The 21186-nt window shown below is 42.2% G+C and overlaps 1 protein-coding gene and 1 pseudogene across 2 annotated transcripts; both read left to right on the top strand.

The window, feature by feature from the left end:
* The first annotated feature begins 2419 nt into the window (after positions 1-2419).
* On the top strand, positions 2420-7187 carry LOC142259224 (gastrula zinc finger protein XlCGF66.1-like). 2 transcript variants are annotated; one of them, XM_075331714.1, is made up of 6 exons: positions 2420-2510; positions 4209-4348; positions 4478-4657; positions 4739-4862; positions 4946-5059; positions 7100-7187. In XM_075331714.1, the coding sequence occupies exons 2-5, from the start codon at positions 4271-4273 to the stop codon at positions 4999-5001; spliced, it is 438 nt and encodes a 145-aa protein (XP_075187829.1). In that variant the 5' UTR covers positions 2420-2510; positions 4209-4270; the 3' UTR covers positions 5002-5059; positions 7100-7187. The 2 variants fall into 2 exon arrangements, with proteins under 2 accessions (XP_075187829.1, XP_075187828.1); XM_075331713.1 differs by having other exon boundaries at positions 7097-7176.
* Positions 5567-8651, top strand: LOC142259246 (uncharacterized; annotated as a pseudogene).
* Positions 8652-21186: the final 12535 nt, after the last annotated feature.

Genomic DNA, 21186 nt, shown 5'->3' with positions numbered 1-21186 from the left:
ATCTAGTGTGCGGCTCTGCAGGTGGAGGTAGGTGCAGGGTATTATATATCTAGTGTGCGGCTCTGCAGGTGGAGGTAGGTGCAGGTTATTATATATCTAGTGTGCGGCTCTGCAGGTGGAGGTAGGTGCAGGGTATTATATATCTAGTGTGCGGCTCTGCAGGTGGAGGTAGGTGCAGGGTATTATATATCTAGTGTGCGGCTCTGCAGGTGGAGGTAGGTGCAGGTTATTATATATCTAGTGTGCGGCTCTGCAGGTGGAGGTAGGTGCAGGGTATTATATATCTAGTGTGCGGCTCTGCAGGTGGAGGTAGGTGCAGGGTATTATATATCTAGTGTGCGGCTCTGCAGGTGGAGGTAGGTGCAGGGTATTATATATCTAGTGTGCGGCTCTGCAGGTGGAGGTAGGTGCAGGTTATTATATATCTAGTGTGCGGCTCTGCAGGAGGAGGTAGGTGCAGGGTATTATATATCTAGTGTGCGGCTCTGCAGGTGGAGGTAGGTGCAGGGTATTATATATCTAGTGTGCGGCTCTGCAGGTGGAGGTAGGTGCAGGGTATTATATATCTAGTGTGCGGCTCTGCAGGTGGAGGTAGGTGCAGGGTATTATATATCTAGTGTGCGGCTCTGCAGGTGGAGGTAGGTGCAGGGTATTATATATCTAGTGTGCGGCTCTGCAGGTGGAGGTAGGTGCAGGGTATTATATATCTAGTGTGCGGCTCTGCAGGTGGAGGTAGGTGCAGGGTATTATATATCTAGTGTGCGGCTCTGCAGGTGGAGGTAGGTGCAGGGTATTATATATCTAGTGTGCGGCTCTGCAGGTGGAGGTAGGTGCAGGGTATTATATATCTAGTGTGCGGCTCTGCAGGTGGAGGTAGGTGCAGGGTATTATATATCTAGTGTGCGGCTCTGCAGGTGGAGGTAGGTGCAGGTTATTATATATCTAGTGTGCGGCTCTGCAGGTGGAGGTAGGTGCAGGGTATTATATATCTAGTGTGCGGCTCTGCAGGTGGAGGTAGGTGCAGGGTATTATATATCTAGTGTGCGGCTCTGCAGGTGGAGGTATGTGCAGGGTATTATATATCTAGTGTGCGGCTCTGCAGGTGGAGGTAGGTGCAGGGTATTATATATCTAGTGTGCGGCTCTGCAGGTGGAGGTAGGTGCAGGGTATTATATATCTAGTGTGTGGCTCTGCAGGAGGAGGTAGGTGCAGGGTATTATATATCTAGTGTGCGGCTCTGCAGGTGGAGGTAGGTGCAGGGTATTATATATCTAGTGTGCGGCTCTGCAGGTGGAGGTAGGTGCAGGGTATTATATATCTAGTGTGCGGCTCTGCAGGTGGAGGTAGGTGCAGGGTATTATATATCTAGTGTGCGGCTCTGCAGGTGGAGGTAGGTGCAGGGTATTATATATCTAGTGTGCGGCTCTGCAGGTGGAGGTAGGTGCAGGGTATTATATATCTAGTGTGCGGCTCTGCAGGTGGAGGTAGGTGCAGGGTATTATATATCTAGTGTGCGGCTCTGCAGGTGGAGGTAGGTGCAGGGTATTATATATCTAGTGTGCGGCTCTGCAGGTGGAGGTAGGTGCAGGGTATTATATATCTAGTGTGCGGCTCTGCAGGTGGAGGTAGGTGCAGGGTATTATATATCTAGTGTGCGGCTCTGCAGGTGGAGGTAGGTGCAGGGTATTATATATCTAGTGTGCGGCTCTGCAGGAGGAGGCAGGTGCAGGGTATTATATATCTAGTGTGCGGCTCTGCAGGAGGAGGTAGGTGCAGGGTATTATATATCTGTGTGCGGCTCTGCAGGAGGAGGTAGGTGCAGGGTATTATATATCTAGTGTGCGGCTCTGCAGGTGGAGGTAGGTGCAGGGTATTATATATCTAGTGTGTGGCTCTGCAGGTGGAGGTAGGTGCAGGGTATTATATATCTAGTGTGCGGCTCTGCAGGTGGAGGTAGGTGCAGGGTATTATATATCTAGTGTGCGGCTCTGCAGGTGGAGGTAGGTGCAGGGTATTATATATCTAGTGTGCGGCTCTGCAGGAGGAGGTAGGTGCAGGGTATTATATATCTAGTGTGCGGCTCTGCAGGTGGAGGTAGGTGCAGGGTATTATATATCTAGTGTGCGGCTCTGCAGGTGGAGGTAGGTGCAGGTTATTATATATCTAGTGTGCGGCTCTGCAGGTGGAGGTAGGTGCAGGGTATTATATATCTAGTGTGCGGCTCTGCAGGTGGAGGCAGGTGCAGGGTATTATATATCTAGTGTGCGGCTCTGCAGGTGGAGGTAGGTGCAGGGTCTCTATTATTTCCTCTCCTTCGTTCTCATGTTATTGTCTTTTCTTTTATGATGAGGCTGAAGTCGGTTTCTTATTTGGGTTTTTCCTGTTTTTTTTTTTACAGGTTTTTATCAACAAAAATAAAAAATCCCAACAATAAAATCCAGTGCAGTGCGGAGCCCGGATGTGAATAACTTACAGGGAAGGGAATAAGTATTGGATCCCTCGCTGATTGTGTAAGTTTCCCTCTGACAAAGACATGAACAGTCGATAATTTTAAGGGTCACTTAATTTTAACAGTGAGAGATAGAAAATCCAAAATAAAATCCAGAAAATCACATTGTATAAATTCTATACATTTATTTACATTTTGCAGAGAGAAATAAGTATTTGATCCCTCTGAGAAACAAGCCTTAATACTTGGTGGCCGTCCCCTTGTTGGCAGCTCAGCAAGCAGACATTTTTCTAGTTGACGATGAGGTTTGTGCATATGTCAGGGGAATTTTGCTCCACTCCTGTTTATAGATCATCTCTAAATCATTAAGATTTTGAGACTGTCGCTTGGGAACTCAGAGCTTCAGCTCCTCCATAAGTTTTCTATGGGATTAAGGTCTGGAGTCTGGCTGGGCTTCTTTTTATGCTTGGATTTGCCATTTAAAAACAAAATCACCTAATGGTTTTAATCTGAGGCGCGATGTTATGTTTCATTATTAGAATTTGTTTATGCTGTTATACGTTTGTATGTATTTTTTTATATTTGTATATACATACAATTTTTTACTTATATGTTGATTGTATGTTTTCCTTTTTCTTTTTTCCTTTGCTTGTGTTGATAACGTGTATTGTGTGTTTCTACTGATTAAGTCCACTCCATACCTGATTGGCTGGAGTGGACTTATTATATACCATATGGGTAAATGTTTCCATTGGGGTTGACAAAGAACACAGACCATGTTTGAAACGTGTTCCTGTTTCCCATGTCTTTCTGGCCCCATTTCATTATATCTTGATGTATGTCCATTTTTTTTAAATTAATAAAGAATTGAAATTTTTTTTAAGTACAATTCAGAAGCTGGATCTCTTCTTCTCAGCCCCCAAAGAAAGCGGACACCCTCAGAAGAAAGCAGACACCCCCCAGATCAGACCCCAAACAATTACAGTTGGCAAGTATCGATGGTGGATGAGCTCTCACACAGAGATCTGTGTCGCTGTTAGGTCCCTCACCGTTCCAGCTGCATTGCACCGCAGAGCTGTGTATACAGTGACAGAGAAGGCAGAGGCAGTAATAAACCGTCTCTGGCTTATGTAGAGATGGCCGGATTTCCTCTCCGTTGCTACATGTTTGCGTATAGATGCTCTGCTATGTAATGAGATTGTAGAACATCACTGCAGAGTAGGAGTCAGATGGCCGGGACGTGTAAAGCCTATGAGCTCCGAAACCAGTTAGGAATATCTAAACTTTTTTATTTACATAATTTTTCTAGTTTAGGAGTGAAATATAATGTGGGCACATTTTGTAGTTCGGTTAATTTTCACTATTTTGCTGCCTTCATACAAGAAATGGGTGGTAAATTGCGCGTTAGCGAGTGCACAGATCCGTACGCCATGTGTGCGCCCCTCTTCTTCTGTTAGAAACAAGAAAACAGCGAATCCTAATTCCATTGCCCTGTTAACCGATAAACTGGGAATTTTTTTATTTTTGCTCTTTCATATTTTCCTACTCTTATTATGTGAGCAATTACTCTTTTATTTTTCCGCTCACATTGCCGTGTGAAGGATTGTGTTTTTTATAATAAAGATAATTTGTTACTTTTACAGTTGTATTATTTACATAGCACATTTCATGATAAACATTTTTTCCTACCCAAATAATATCTTCCCTCCATTATTATCTCCATTAATTTTACATATCGGCTCATCTCCTTTCCATTCAGGTCCTTATAATATCGGATCCTCTCAGTGATTTTATTCTGTTAAAGAAACCTTCCTATCCAGGATGGATATGGACAGGGACAAGATGGCGGAGAGGATATTACACCTCACCCTAGAGATCCTCTTCCGGCTTACTGGAGAGGTGAGAGATTCTGATGACGTCACATTACATCATTCTTATCTATGGGAATAACAGATGGACAGAACTGGAGAGGTGAGGACTCTGGAAATGTCTGGAGTGAGATTTATTACTGTGTCTCTCCATAACCAGGATTACACAGTAGTGAAGAAGACCTCTAGTGAGCGCTGTCAGGCCCCTGTGTCTGAGGGATGGGGAAGACCCCTGAGCCCAATCACGGGGCCTCCACCTCACCCCCCGATACATGAGGACATCAATGACCAGAAGATCCTAGAACTCACCTACAAGATGATTGAGCTGCTGACTGGAGAGGTGACACTGCTGGGAATGCTGGGACATTATACAGTAACGCTATGAAGGGATCGGGGGTGACGGTATGATTGTATGTGTCAGGTTCCTATAAGGTGTCAGGACGTCACCGTCTATTTCTCCATGGAGGAGTGGGAGTATTTAGAAGGACACAAAGATCTGTACAAGGACGTCATGATGGAGGTTCCCCAGCCCCTCACATCACCAGGTAATAGACAGGACTAAATACACACGGCCTATAATTATCTGTATGTAAGGAATGAATTCAGTCCCTGTATGTGTCTCCTCCAGGTCTATCCAGTAAGAGGACAACACCAGAGAGATGTCCCCGTCCTCTTCTCCCATAGGACTGTAAACAAGAAGACCCCGATGTTCCTCAGGATGTGTTTCCTCCAGTTCTATCCTGTAAGATATATCTACTTATGTACTTTCTGCACTAATGTTGTGTTTACATTTTTAGGTGTTTTGCTGTGGGGTTTTTTTCAGCTGTATTTTCTTTGCTTCTGCTTCTTCTGCTGTTTGTTTCTAGTGTCTTCTCTATGTCATTATGAAGGCAACTCAAAGACCTGCAGACGGTTCATGATTACTGTGTTTCCCAGTAAATAAGACCTACTCCAAAATTAAGCCCTAGTTACAGTCAGGGCCAGCATTGGGAGGAGTCAAACTGCGCATATTCTTAAGAACCCCACTCTCTTAGGGTCCTCATCAGTTGTATTCTAAGGTTAATTGTTTAAGAACCTTTGATGACTTCAAAGTCATGTGACATGATGTAACCAAAGGTCTTTTAACTTCAGGAGTCTAAAAGAACAGAACAGAAGACAGGCTGGCATGCAGGACTGGCATTAGGGTATAGTGAGAGCAAACTGGGCAATTTCACAGGGCTCCCATTCTCTTTGGGGCCCCAGTGTTTATATGCCAATTAAAGGACTGCTTAAAGACCTTTTTGACATCACGTCATGTGACCAAAAGCTTGAGTCTAAAGCAGAAGAGGAGACAAGCTGGTGTGTGTGTGTGTGTGTGGTCACACCAGTTTTAACCAGCTTTACCAAAATTGGCAAAGCTTGGCCAGAACAAGGGTGTGATGCCACCTCTTCTCTAATTCGTATCAAACTGCGGCATTCCCTAAATCTCACTCCCGCCCCTGATGTCATTTTTCAGTGTCCATCGCCGGTCTTGATGAATTGGAGCCCAAATGTTTATCTGCACAGATAGCAAGACACTGCTACCTGCTTTGGTTACAAAGCCTAAAGGCCCTGTCACACACACCGATAAATCTGCAGCAGATCCGTGGTTGCAGTGAAATTGTGGACAATCAGTGGCAGGTTTGTGGCTGTGTACAAATGGAACAATATGTCCATGATTTCACTACAACCACAGATCTGCCAAAGATATATCTCTGTGTGTGACAGGGCCTTAAGGATAGACCATCAACGTCATAGTCCCGGACATCTTCGTTAAATTTCCAGCATCTGTCCTTAACTATTTTATTTTCGTCTTCGAAAAAAATCTCTTTGAACTTGTCTATGTTGTGGACAAATGTCACAGAGATGTTTGCAGGTTATCAAGGTTGTCAAGGCGGTGTCAGGATCTGTGGAAACTACACTCTGCCTGCTAACTTCTCTGATGTCCGTGAGCAGTGCAGGGAGACACAGGCATCAAACCACAGACAGGCAGGCTAGCAAGAGTTATTCTCTGCTGGGCTGATAGTTAGTGTCTTTGATCACATGCTGCAGGAAGCCAGTATCATTCTCTCCCCTTTTGTATATGCTGGTTGGACTATTCCATTAATGCCAGCTATAGTTTACCTATACTGGTCTGGTGAGGTGTTATGATACAGACTAACGGGTGGCTGTTGTACATTATTGCTGTGAACTGTTGTGGTGTTAACCCTTGATGTCCTTTTGTTACTGCCTTCCTGCTCTTGCTTTTCTCCTTAGTCTCTCACTGTTTGTTTCTGTGAGTTTGCAGCGTGCCTAAGTTTTAGCTTTCCCATCTGTCTTAATCTTTATTTCCATCATACTCCTTCACATTCCTTCCCTGGGAAATCACAGATTAGATCTAGTCAGGAGAATAGTGAGGTACAGTACAATGGCATCTCCACCTTCAGGGGTAATCCAGAGATTAGGGACAGCTTAGGGTCTCCTAGCGTGAGGAACAGTATATGAGCCGACTGTCCTTCGTTATTCTGCAGTCACATTGTGACAATCAGTCAGATTATTTACTGTAGCACATTCCAGAGAACTGGTGCTACTGGAGAGATATCCTGGAGACAGGAATAGGAGGTCTGCATTAACGAAAATGTATCTCTTAGATCTCAAAATTGGAAACCAGATTCAGAATGATTTTTTCCCTAATTTAATTTCTGATGTTATGGTATAAAAAAAATAAATGTACTTTCAAGATAATATCATTAAAAACTAGTAACATTGTGTTTATTTTTAGCAGATGACTGTATTGGGAGTTCAGATGGAAATCTAATATCTTCAGAATTTAAAACAGATGATGAAAGTATTACACATGATACATATGAAGAGCATGCTGGTATCCCAGATATACTTCCAGTCCTTCCTCAGATGATAGAGCTTTCCGATCTTTTCAAACAAGTCCAAAATCCCGATGTAGCACAGAATTTTAAGCAAAATAAAAGTTACAGAAGGGATGTGGAACAAGAAACAGCTTCTACAAGGGAGAAACCATTTTTATGTTCAAATTGTGGGAAATGTTTTACCAGGAAATCACATCTTGTTAACCATCAAAGATATCATACAGGGGAGAAGCCATTTTCATGTTCCGAATGTGGGAAATGTTTTATTCGGAAATCAAAACTTGTTGTGCATCAAAGATCTCATACAGGGGAGAAGCCATTTTCATGTTCAGAATGTGGGAAATGTTTTATTCAGAAATCAGATCTTGTTAGACATCAAAGATCTCACACAGGGGAGAAGATGTTTTCATGCTCAGAATGTGGTAAATGTTTTACTAGGAAACCAGGTCTTGTTTACCATCAAAAAAATCACACTGGGAAGAAGCAGCTTTCATGTTCAGAATGTGGGAAATGTTTTAACCAGACATCACAAAAATCACAAAGGGGAGAAGTCATTTTCATGTTAAGAGCGTGGGAAATGTTTTATTCGGCAATCAGATCTTGTTGTGCATCAAAGATCTCACACAGGGAAGAAGCCATTTTCATGTTCAGAGCGTGGGAAATGTTTTATTCGGCAATCAGATCTTGTTGTGCATCAAAGATCTCACACCAGGGAGAAGCCATTTTCATGTTCAAAGTGTGAGAAATGTTTTAGTCCGCGATCAGATCTTGTTTGGCATCAAAGATCTCACACAGGGGAGAAGCCATTTTCATGTTCAGAGTGTGGGAAATGTTTTATTCAGAAATCAAAACTTGTTGTGCATCAAAGATCTCATACGGGGGAGAAGCCATTTTCATGTTCAGAATGTGGGAAATGTTTTATTCAGAAATCAGATCTTGTTAGGCATCAAAGATCTCACACAGGGGAGAAGATGTTTTCATGCTCAGAATGTGGTAAATGTTTTACTAGGAAACCAGGTCTTGTTTACCATCAAAAAAATCACACAAAATAAATCATTTTTATGTTCTGAATGTGGAAAATGTAATTCTCAGAAATCAGATCATGTTAAACACGTGAAGAAGCCGCACAAGAAAGGAACTTTTTTCATGTTGTAAATAATTGAAATGTTTAACTGGTAAATCAAGTCTTGCCGACATCAGAAAACCATCAGAGTGCAGCAGTCATTATTGTTTTCAGAATTTGGCAAATGTTTTTTATCCTTAATCAGGTCCTGTTGTCAGATGAGTCACACGGGAGAAGCCATCATGATGTACCATAATTCAAAGGGTTTTATCAAAAAATCGGCTACAATTGTTCAAGTAAGAATTGGTGAGGGAAAGAAACATTTTCTTTCTTTTTAAACTTATCGTATTTTTGGACCATAAGACAAGCCTAGGTTTTGAAGGAGGAAAATAGGGAAAAAAATTGAAGCAAAACATGTGGTCATGCCGCACTGATAGGTGGGATTTGCTGCTGACACTGTTACGGGGGGTGCCATCCTCCAATTTCTAGCGCAATGATGACTTTCCCTTTAAATAGTGCTTATCACAAATCTGTGGCTGCCTTTTTTATTTACTAATACAGTGGAGAGCTGCAGATTAGTGAATTTTCTAAATATGATCCAGTACCAAAACTTTTGGAATTGTCCCTAATGTCCCCCGAAGGAACTTCCAGGTTGTGAGATCCCACAACCCTCAGCAGTGTGAGCTCTACGAACCCAGAGAGAGCCTTTAGGAACATTTGTAAAATGTTTTGATACTGGATTATATTTACTTAATTAACTAATCTCAGATTGCCCATTGCTTTATTTACTAAAAAGCGCAGCCCCAGATTGGCGATAGGAACTCTTAAATATATCACATTGTACAGTTGGGTCCAGAAATATTTGGACAGTGACACAAGTTTTGTTATTTTAGCTGTTTACAAAAACATGTTCAGAAATACAATTATATATATAATATGGGCTGAAAGTGCACACTCCCAGCTGCAATATGAGAGTTTTCACATCCAAATCGGAGAAAGGGTTTAGGAATCATAGCTCTGTAATGCATAGCCTGCTCTTTTTCAAGGGACCAAAAGTAATTGGACAAGGGACTCTAAGGGCTGCAATTAACTCTGAAGGCGTCTTCCTCGTTAACTTGTAATCAATGAAGTAGTTAAAAGGTCTGGGGTTGATTACAGGTGTGTGGTTTTGCATTTGGAAGCTGTTGCTGTGACCAGACAACATGCGGTCTAAGGAACTCTCAATTGAGGTGAAGCAGAACATCCTGAGGCTGAAAAAAAAGAAAAAATCCATCAGAGAGATAGCAGACATGCTTGGAGTAGCAAAATCAACAGTCGGGTACATTCTGAGAAAAAAGGAATTGACTGGTGAGCTTGGGAACTCAAAAAGGCCTGGGCGTCCACGGATGACAACAGTGGTGGATGATCGCCGCATACTTTCTTTGGTGAAGAAGAACACGTTCACAACATCAACTAAAGTCCAGAACACTCTCAGTGAAGTAGGTGTATCTGTCTCTAAGTCAACAGTAAAGAGAAGACTCCATGAAAGTAAATACAAAGGGTTCACATCTAGATGCAAACCATTCATCAATTCCAAAAATAGACAGGCCAGAGTTAAATTTTGCTGAAAAACACCTCATGAAGCCAGCTCAGTTCTGGAAAAGTATTCTATGGACAGATGAGACAAAGATCAACCTGTACCAGAATGATGGGAAGAAAAAAGTTTGGAGAAGAAAGGGAACGGCACATGATCCAAGGCACACCACATCCTCTGTAAAACATGGTGGAGGCAACGTGATGGCATGGGCATGCATGGCTTTCAATGGCACTGGGTCACTTGTGTTTATTGATGACATAACAGCAGACAAGAGTAGCCGGATGAATTCTGAAGTGTACCGGGATATACTTTCAGCCCAGATTCAGCCAAATGCCGCAAAGTTGATCGGATGGCGCTTCATAGTACAGATGGACAATGACCCCAAGCATACAGCCAAAGCTACCCAGGAGTTCATGAGTGCAAAAAAGTGGAACATTCTGCAATGGCCAAGTCAATCACCAGATCTTAACCCAATTGAGCATGCATTTCACTTGCTCAAATCCAGACTTAAGACGGAAAGACCCACAAACAAGCAAGACCTGAAGGCTGCGGCTGTAAAGGCCTGGCAAAGCATTAAGGAGGAAACCCAGCGTTTGGTGATGTCCATGGGTTCCAGACTTAAGGCAGTGATTGCCTCCAAAGGATTCGCAACAAAATATTGAAAATAAAAATATTTTGTTTGGGTTTGGTTTATTTGTCCAATTACTTTTGACCTCCTAAAATGTGGAGTGTTTGTAAAGAAATGTGTACAATTCCTACAATTTCTATCAGATATTTTTGTTCAAACCTTCAAATTAAACGTTACAATCTGCACTTGAATTCTGTTGTAGAGGTTTCATTTCAAATCCAATGTGGTGGCATGCAGAGCCCAACTCGCGAAAATTGTGTCACTGTCCAAATATTTCTGGACCTAACTGTAGCAGGATGGCAGTATATAGCGGGATGGGGGTATATAGCAGGATGAGGGCATATTCCAGGATGAGGGTATATAGCAGGATGGGGGTATATACCAGGATGGCAGTATATAGCAGGATGGGGCATATACCAGGATGGGGTACCTTAGCAGAGAATTTGGGGACATTACCCCCATAATAGTGTCAGCAGCAGATCCTCGCCCCATAACAGTGTGTCGGGACCACATTTTTTGCTTACATTTTTTTTTTCCTATTTTCCTCCTCTAAAACCAGGGTGCGTCTTATGGTCCGGTGCGTCTTTTAGTCCGAAAAATACGGTAAATGATGTGCATATAAAATATTTGTGGCACAGCTACAAATAAAATAAGTGAACACAAAAGCCCCGGCCTGCGGCTGATGTCTGGAATACACAGTATGATATTACTTATATTTCAATGGTCTCAGGAAATAATCCTTGAATAAAAATATATTAACCCTTTCACCCCCGGGCGGTTTTCCGGGGGTCTTTTTTCCTCTCTTCCGATAGCCGTAACTTTTTTATTTTTCCATCACTCTTATCATATGAGGGCTTATTTTTTGCGGGACGAGTTGTACTTTTAAATAAAACCATAAGTTTTACCATGTAATGTACTGTAAAACAGCAAAAAAAATTTTAAGTGTGGAAAAACTGCAAAAAAAGTGCGATCACACAATAGTTTTTGGGATATTTTATTCACCATGTTCACTATATGGTAAAACTGATGTGTCGCTGTGATGCCTGAGATCGGTGCAACTTTGTAGACACCAAACATATATAGGGTGACTTGTATCTAAGGGGTTAAAAAAATTCACAACTCTGTCTAAAAAAAAGTGGTGCACGTTTGCGCCATTTTCTGAAACCCGTAGAGTTCTCATTTTTCTGGATCTATGGCTCAGTGACTGCTTATTTTTTTCCTTCTTGAGCTGATATTTTTAACGGTACCATTTTTTTGCACAGATGCTACGTTTTGAACGCCTGTTATTACATTTTGCGCAAAATTTGCGGCGACCAAAAAAACGTAATTTTGCCATTTGGAATTTTCTTGCCGTTACGCCGTTTACTGATCAGATTACATGATTTTATATTTTGATAGATCTGCCTTTCTGAATGCGGTCATACCAAATATGTGTATGTTTATTTTTTTTAACCCTTTAATTTTCAATGCGGTGAATGGGGGGTGATTTGAACTTTTATTTTGTTTTATTGTTTTAAATTTTTTAAACCTTTTTTTTTATTTTACTAGTCTCCCTAGGGGACTATAACGATCAGCAATCTGATCGCTCTACCATATCTGCATATCACAGCTACACAGCTGAGATCTGCAGAAAAGGAGCTCTCCTGTTACACACCGCAGTCTGCCGGGTGTAAGAGGAAGTGACTCATAATAGCTACAGGTGGCATCACATGACCCTGTGCTACCATGGCAACCACCGTAAGTCACGTGATCATGTCACATGACTTTCGATGGGGGAGGGGTAAGTGATCCTAATTGCGACGCGCATATACATAAGTTGCCAGATTTTGGCAGTGAGATGTAAGGGGTTAATAGTCGCGGGTGGAGCTTGATTTCACTGGCGACTAGCAGGCACACATGTCAGCTGTTGAAATCAGCTGATACGTGTGTGGATCGCCGCAGGGATTAACCTCACACGATCCATGACGTACCCAGTACGTCATGTGTTGTGAAGAGATTAAAAAATCATTTGAATTTTTACAAAAAAACTAACTCAGTGGGTAAAGAAGTTGAACTGTGTCGACCCTTTCCTACCGGCGCCCACAACACCGCCAGATAGATAGAGAAGTTGTGGAAATTCTGTCATTTTAATTAAGTTAGCTCTACCCAGATATGATAAACTGAAGATTTTCCATTTAACCAGAGTGGATTCTAAATTGTCGCTATACAGTTTGATATTAGTATTATATAATCTGGCCAGGTGCCTCATCACATTCACTCCCCGATATTGTAAAGAGCAGGTAGTCCACTGGCAGGGAGAACTCGATGCCCACAATGGCCTGGGGGGCTCGTAGCATCATTACCTCTGTTTTATCCCAGTTAATAATATAACCCGATAAGTCACCCATTACTTCTACGTCTTGTATAAGTGAACCTAGGACTTGATTAGGGTTGGCTATGATCAGTAAGAGGTCATCTGCGAATGCAGCAATTTTTAACTTCCTAGAGTCAGTCTTGAGTCCCCTAAAGGTAGGGGTTTGCAACAGATAACATAGTAAAGGGTCAATAGAGAGGTTATATAAAGGAGGTGACAACAGGCACCCCTGTTTGACTCCTCAGAAGATGTCTATTGGTGGTGTGATATAACTATGTACAGTCACACAGGTGATTGCATTTGTGTGTAGGTATTGAAAATATTGTCGGAATTTTGGACCGAATCCTCCCCTACCTAAAACTTCATATAAGAAGGATCATGCTACTTTGTCAAAGGCCTTTTATCATCCAGACTCACCAGTATTGCAGCCGGTAGCGATGGATCTTGGGTAAGGACAGTAGCCGCGACCGCAAATTGTATGTTTACCACACTGCTTCGCCCTTGGGTAAAACTCGTCTGGGCCTCGCAGAGAAGACCCAGCAGTAGGACCTGTAAGTGGCTTGCCAGAACTTTCGCTAACAGTTTATAATTGTGGTTGAGAAGTGAGATAGGGCGGTAAGACTGAGGCAGTTGTAGGTCTTTATTTGGTTTAGGGATAACTATGGTGCATGAATCAGTGTACCGGTCTATGGGGATCCCTTGGAGAAAAACTACATTTAAAAGATTAGTAAGGATGGATATCAGGTCAGGGGATAAAATCTTATGATATTCAGCGGTATAACTATCAGGGCCTGGAAATCTGCTATTAGACGCGCCTGCTATGGCTTGTCTTACTTTATCCTCTGTTATCCTTCAGTCTAGAATCTCCTGTTGCTCACTAGTCAGGGAAACATCTGTCTTTTTATAGTAATGCTTCAAAGAACCAGCTGCAAACAATGACATATCACCCTAGCTTTAACATATAAATCCCTTAATTCCCAGCTCACCAGATAAGGAACTTGTGACCATTATCTATTATAAATAAGACTTTGTTTGGTCTTCAATAAATCTTTTGTCTTCTGCCCTATTGCCCAGACAGGAGAAGCCTAGATAAATAAAGTCTGGACAATAACTAACGCTCCCCCTCTTCACACATCAGCAGATACAGAATCATGAGTACAGAGAACTACAATTACTGATAATATCCAGCTATTACTATGAGATTAAAATTCCTATAACACGACTTATAATGAACAGAGACTATTGAAAATTAATATGAGATTAATATTTTCATAACAACCTCATGTTGTGAGCCCTTGACAGAATCCAAGACCATGGTTCCCAATGGTGCAGTTATGAACTCTTTTGGGAGAGTCCCTTTGAGGGGGTACTGTCACACCCCTGTCCTGGGTCTGGGCTCTTCTCCCTACACCACGGTCTGCTAAACTTTCTTGTGCTCCACATTGGGCTTTGCCAGTATCCCAGCGTGCTCCATGTGTTGAGCTTCCTAGGCCTCTATAAAACCTATCAAGACATAAACCTGTGCCTTGGTAGTAATGGCCACGTCTCACTAAGCGACATCGCAGGTTTTGTGATGCAATAGCGATCTTGCTAGCGATGTTGCTGTGTGTGACATCCAGCAACGACCTGGCCCCCGCTGTGAGGTCGCCGGTCGTTGCTGAATGTTCTGGACCATTTTTTTGGTCGTTGCTCTCCCGCTGTGAAGCACACATCGCTGTGTTTGACAGCGAGAGAGCAACGATCTGAATGTGCAAGGAGCAGGGAGCCGGCTTCTGCAGACGCTGTTTACCAAGGTAACACATCGGGTAACCAAGCAAAGGCTTTGCTTGGTTACTCGATATTTCCCTTGGTTACCAGCGTCCGCACCTTCTAGAAGCCGGCTCCCTACTCCCTACACACGTAGCCAAGGTACACATCGGGTAACTATTAGCAAAGCGCTTTGCTTAGTAACCCGATGTGTACTATGGTTACGAAGCACAGCGTCATTACACGGGTCGCTGGTGGCTGATCTCTGCTCGCTGTGGGGATCTGCCTGATTGACAGCTCACCAGCGACCATGTAGCGACGCTCCAGCGATCCCTGTCAGGTCAGATCACTGGTGGGATCGCTGGAGCATCGCTAAGTGTGACGGTACCTTAAGACTTTTACTTTGTATGTGCACACTACACCAATTCTCATTATGCAGTGTGATATATATATATATATATATATATATATATATACACAATACTCGATATGCAGTGTGATATGTATATGCACCAATACTCGTTATGCAGTGTGATATGTATATACACCAATACTCATTATGCAGTGTGATATATATATATATACACAATACTCGATATGCAGTGTGATATGTATATACACCAATACTCATTATGCAGTGTGATATATATATATATATACACAATACTCGATATGCAGTGTGATATGTATATACACCAATACTCGTTATGCAGTGTGTATGTATATACATTAATACTCATTATGCAGTGTGATATGTATATACACCAATACTCATTATGCAGTGTGTATGTATATACACCAATACTCGTTATGCAGTGTGATATGTATATACACCAATACTCATTATGCAGTGTGATATGTATATACACCAATACTCGTTATGCAGTGTGATATGTATATACACCAATACTCGTTATGCAGTGTGCTATGTATATACACCAATACTCGTTATGCAGTGTGATATGTATATACACCAATACTCGTTATGCAGTGTGCTATGTATATACACCAATACTTGTTATGCAGTGTGCTATGTATATACACCAATACTCATTATGCAGTGTGATATGTATATACACCAATACTCGTTATGCAGTGTGATATGTATATACCCCAATACTCATTATGCAGTGTGATGTGTATATACACCAATACTCGTTATGCAGTGTGTATGTATATACATTAATACTCATTATGCAGTGTGATATGTATACGGTATAAATGTCGCATGTGTTAGATATACTTTGTATTGATTTTGTCATGTATAATGAATCTGCTGATATGAGTGTATGTTACGGCTGATATGTTGTACATTAATGTATCATTTCTGCAAATGTAAAGAACTATTGCACACCGTGATGGGAGTTACAGTTTATGACATCCTGGCCAAAACATCAATCTGTTTAACACTATAAGAGATGTCAACAAATTTGCCCGACTTTTAACAGTAAAAAGGCATTTTTTCTGAAAATAAATCTGATATTGCATCTTGTGGAAAATGTATAGCCAATGACTTTATGGATTTGCAATATAATGCACAACCTCCGGCATCTTCAGGGTGAGAACCATAATAATCTGTCTGATGAGGACATCACAGATAATTTTGGGAATCCTTTAGACTATCCTTTGGAATAAAGAGTTCCGCTCTTCATTTATTACAGCAATTAGTTGAAAAAGATCTTAAAGAACTGTCTGATGATACTAACGTACTCCCTTATACAATGCAAATCTATATACATATTTATACACAGCTATCAAAGAAATAAAGAATAGAAATGTCACCAGACGATCAGATGCGGCTGGAGTTGTGGTGGTTCTGGACGCCATGTTATATCGGGATCAGGTACAAGCTATGAATAATCACAGAACGTATAGGACAGTCATAGCGAACCTTTTACAGGCCGAGTGCCCAAACTGTAGCCCTAAACCCAATTTTTTTTCCGAAGTGCCAACCAATCCTATCATGTAAATAATTGATTTTAATCTTACCTTTGCAGTCTTCTCTTCAGCAGGGGGCATCACGCTCATGCATGCTTACCACACATTGAAGCTGAGCCCCTGCCCTTTCCAGACACAGCAGTTGGATTGATCTTTCTGGAAAAAATTGCAGCATATTAGACAGAGATTTTAGCATGGAATGCAATCAGATGTCACCCTGTAATCCACATCTACATTTCAAAGTCTGAACATCTTGAAATCCCATAAAGAAGTACGAGTTGATCCCCTTCCCTTTCATTGTGTAGTTATGTCCCCCTTCCTGGGCCATTTCTTGGTAAACATGTCCCCCATCCTGATATATATTTCCTACATTCTGGTATATTTGTCCCCATCATGGCCCCATCCTGGTAAATATACCTCATCCTGGTAAATGTTCCCCATCCTGGTAAATGTACCCCATTCTGGCATGTTCCCCCATGCTGGCAAATGTACCCCATCCTGACATATTGCCCATCCTTGTAAATGTTCCCCCATCCCGACATGTACCCCATTCCTGGTAAATGTCCTTCATCCTGGTAAATGTTCCCAATCCTGGTTAATGTACCCCATCCAGGTAAATGTCCCCCTTCCTAGCATGTATCCCCATCCTGGTAAATGTCCACCTTCCTGGCATGTTCCCCTTCCTGGTAAATGTTCCCCATCCTGGTAAATATTCCCCATCTTAACATGTTCCCCATCCTGGTAAATATTCCTCTTCCTGGTAAATGTACCCTATCGTGGCATGTTTCCTCCATCCTGGCATGCATGTTTCCTCCATCCTGGCATGTATGTTTCCTCCATCCTGGTATATATGTTTTCCCCATCCTGGCATGCATGTTTCCTCCATCTTGGCATATATGTTTCTCCATCCTGGCATGCATTGTTCCCCATCCTGGCATGTTTGTTTACCCATGCTGGCATGTATGCTTCATCCATCCTGGCATGTATGTTTTCCCCATCCTGGCATGCATGTTTCCCCATCCTGGCATCTATGTTTTCCCCATCCTTGCATGCATGTTTCCTCCATTCTGGCATGCATGTTTCTCCCCATCCTGGCATGCATGTTTCCCCCCATTCTGGCAAGCATGTTTCCCCTCATCCTGGCATGCATGTTTCCCCCCATCCTGGCATGCATGTTTTCCCCATCCTGGCATGCATGTTTCCCCCCATCCTGGCATGCATGTTTTTCCCATCCTGGCATGCATGTTTCCCCCCATCCTGGCATGCATGTTTTCCCCATGCTGGCATGCATGTTTCCCCCCCATCCTGGCATGCATGTTTCCTCCATCCTGGCATGTATGTTTCCTCCATCCTGGTATGTATGTTTTCCCCATTCTGGCATGCATGTTTCCTCCATCCTGGCAAGCATGTTTCCCCTCATCCTGGCATGCATGTTTCCCCTCATCCTGGCATGCATGTTTTCCCCATCCTGGCATGCATGTTTCCCCCCATCCTGGCATGCATGTTTTTCCCATCCTGGCATGCATGTTTCCCCCCATCCTGGCATGCATGTTTTCCCCATGCTGGCATGCATGTTTCCCCCCCATCCTGGCATGCATGTTTCCTCCATCCTGGCATGTATGTTTCCTCCATCCTGGTATGTATGTTTTCCCCATTCTGGCATGCATGTTTCCTCCATCCTGGCATGTATGTTTTCCCCATCCTGGCATGCATGTTTCCTCCATCTTGCCATATATGTTTCTCCATCCTGGCATGCATTGTTCCCTATCCTGGCATGTTTGTTTACCCATGCTGGCATGTATGCTTCATCCATCCTGGCATGTATGTTTCCCCCATCCTGGCATGCATGTTTCCCCATCCTGGCATGCATGTTTTCCCCATCCTGGCATGCATGTTTCCCCCCATCCTGGCATGCATGTTTTCCCGATGCTGGCATGCATGTTTCCCCCTATCCTGGCAAGCATGTTTCCCCCCATCCTGGCATGCATGTTTTCCCGATGCTGGCATGCATGTTTCCCCCCATCCTGGCATGCATGTTTCCCCCCATCCTGGCATGCATGTTTTCCCCATCCTGGCATGCATGTTTCCTCCATCCTGGCATGCATGTTTTCCCCATGCTGGCATGCATGTTCCCCCCCCCATGCTGGCATGTATGTTCCCCTTCCCCCCATGCTGGCATGTATGTTCCCCAGCCCCATGCTGGCATGTGTGTTCTCCCCCCATGCTGGCATGTATGCCCCCCCATGCTGGCATGCGTGTTCTCCCCCCATGCTGGCACTGGCCCCCTCATCCCACCTTGGCACAGCTGCACACAAGTTACAGTCATATGAAAAAGTTTGGGCACCCCTATTAATGTTAACCTTTTTTCTTTATAACAATTTGGGTTTTTGCAACAGCTATTTCAGTTTCATATTCCTAATAAATGATGGAGTGAGTAATATTTCTGAATTGAAATGAGGTTTATTATACTAACAGAAAATGTGCAATCCGCGTTTAAAAAAAATTTGACCGATGCAAAAGTATGGCCACCCTTATCAATTTCTTGATTTGAACACTCCTAACTACTTTTTACTGACTTACTAAAGCACTAAATTGGTTTTGTAACCTCATTGAGCTTTGAACTTCATAGGCAGGTGTATCCAATCAAGAGAAAAGGTATTTAAGGTGGCCACTTGCAAGTTGTTCTCCTATTTGAATCTCCTATGAAGAGTGGCATCATGGGCTCCTCAAAACAACTCTCAAATGATCTGAAAACAAAGATTATTCAACATAGTTGTTCAGGGGAAGGTACAAAAAGTTGTCTCAGAGATTTAAACTGTCAGTTTCCACTGTGAGGAACATAGTAAGGAAATGGAAGAACACAGGTACAGTTCTTGTTAAGCCCAGAAGTGGCAGGCCAAGAAAAATATCAGAAAGGCAGAGAAGAAGAATGGTGAGAACAGTCAAGGACAATCCACAGACCCCCTCCAAAGACCTGCAGCTTCATCTTGTTGCAGATGGTGTCAATGTGCATCGGTCAACAATACAGCGCACGTTGCACAAGGAGAAGCTGTATGGGAGAGTGATGCGAAAGAAGCCATTTCTGCAAGCACGTCACAAACAGAGTCGCCTGAGGTAGGCAAAAGCACATTTGGACAAGCTAGTTACATTTTGGAAGAAGGTCCTGTGGACTGATGAAACAAAGATTGAGTTGTTTGGTCATACAAAAAGGCGTTATGCATGGAGGCAAAAAAACACGGCATTCCAAGAAAAGCACTTGCTACCCACAGTAAAATTTGGTGGAGGTTCCATCATGCTTTGGGGCTGTGTGGCCAATGCCGGCATCGGGAATCTTGTTAAAGTTGAGGGTCGCATGGATTCAACTCAGTATCAGCAGATTCTTGACAATAATGTGCAAGAATCAGTGACGAAGTTGAAGATACGCAGGGGATGGATATTTCAGCAAGACAATGATCCAAAACACCGCTCCAAATCTACTCAGGCATTCATGCAGAGGAACAATTACAATGTTCTGGAATGTCCATCCCAGTCCCCAGACCTGAATATCATTGAAAATCTGTGGGATGATTTGAAGCGTGCTGTCCATGCTCGGCGACCATCAAACTTAACTGAACTGGAATTGTTTTGTAAACAGGAATGGTCAAAAATACCTTCATCCAGGATCCAGGAACTTATTAAAAGCTACAGGAAACGACTAGAGGCTGTTATTTTTCCAAAAGGAGGATCTACAAAATATTAATGTCACTTTTATGTTGAGGTGCCCATACTTTTGCACCGGTCAAATTTTGTTTAAATGCGGATTGCACATTTTCTGTTAGTACAATAAACCTCATTTCAATCCAGAAATATTACTCAGTCCATCATTTATTAGATATATGAAACTGAAATAGCAAAAACCCAAATTGTTATAAAGAAAAAAGGTTAACATTAATAGGGGTGAGAAATGAAGGAAAGCAATCCAGCTGAGTGACCAGGTGATTTATTCAGTGCAATACACACATGGCATAGTCGTGGTTAATGCGTTTCTGGCTTAACGCCCTTAATCATAACAACTAGTGAATGTTGCCAGTGCCGCTATATACTCCCCTCTCCCTCTGGGGCAATCAAGCGGAAAATGGAAACATTTGTGTCAGCAGACAAGGCTGGATGAGAAAAAAAGTGAACAACTGAAAAAAAACAGCATATATATGTATATGTGAAACAAAAATACTTCTGCTAGAATCACATATGAATGCTCTATCATTTTTATTTGTCATTAGATGTCCCTGATAATCAAGAACAAAAGCTAAACAACAAATGAATATATCATATATTCATGCTATTTATAATTTTACATTAGCAATAATAAAAAAGGATCATGTATATATATTTATTATCCACATGACCCTTCTATTTGCATGTTTATATTTAATACTTGTATATTATTAATTTATATTAAAAAAATAAGAATGCATGAGTGAAAATATAGAGCAATCATATGGGGTTTCACAAGTATAATATCAATATGATACAATATTACATAATTGTATTAAGGTGGAAAATGTACAGTAGTTGATCTTAAAATTTCCATTGGGATTTCTCACAAAACTGGAAAACCACTAATTTATATAAAATTAGTTAAAGTGATTCACATTCGTAAATTTATACAAAAAACATGAACAATTATATACAAATTCATCGGAC

This window comes from Anomaloglossus baeobatrachus (assembly GCF_048569485.1).
Source record: "Anomaloglossus baeobatrachus isolate aAnoBae1 chromosome 5 unlocalized genomic scaffold, aAnoBae1.hap1 SUPER_5_unloc_4, whole genome shotgun sequence".
Taxonomy (NCBI): Eukaryota; Metazoa; Chordata; class Amphibia; order Anura; family Aromobatidae; genus Anomaloglossus; species Anomaloglossus baeobatrachus.
This window is presented reverse-complemented; position numbering and strand designations above follow the sequence as displayed.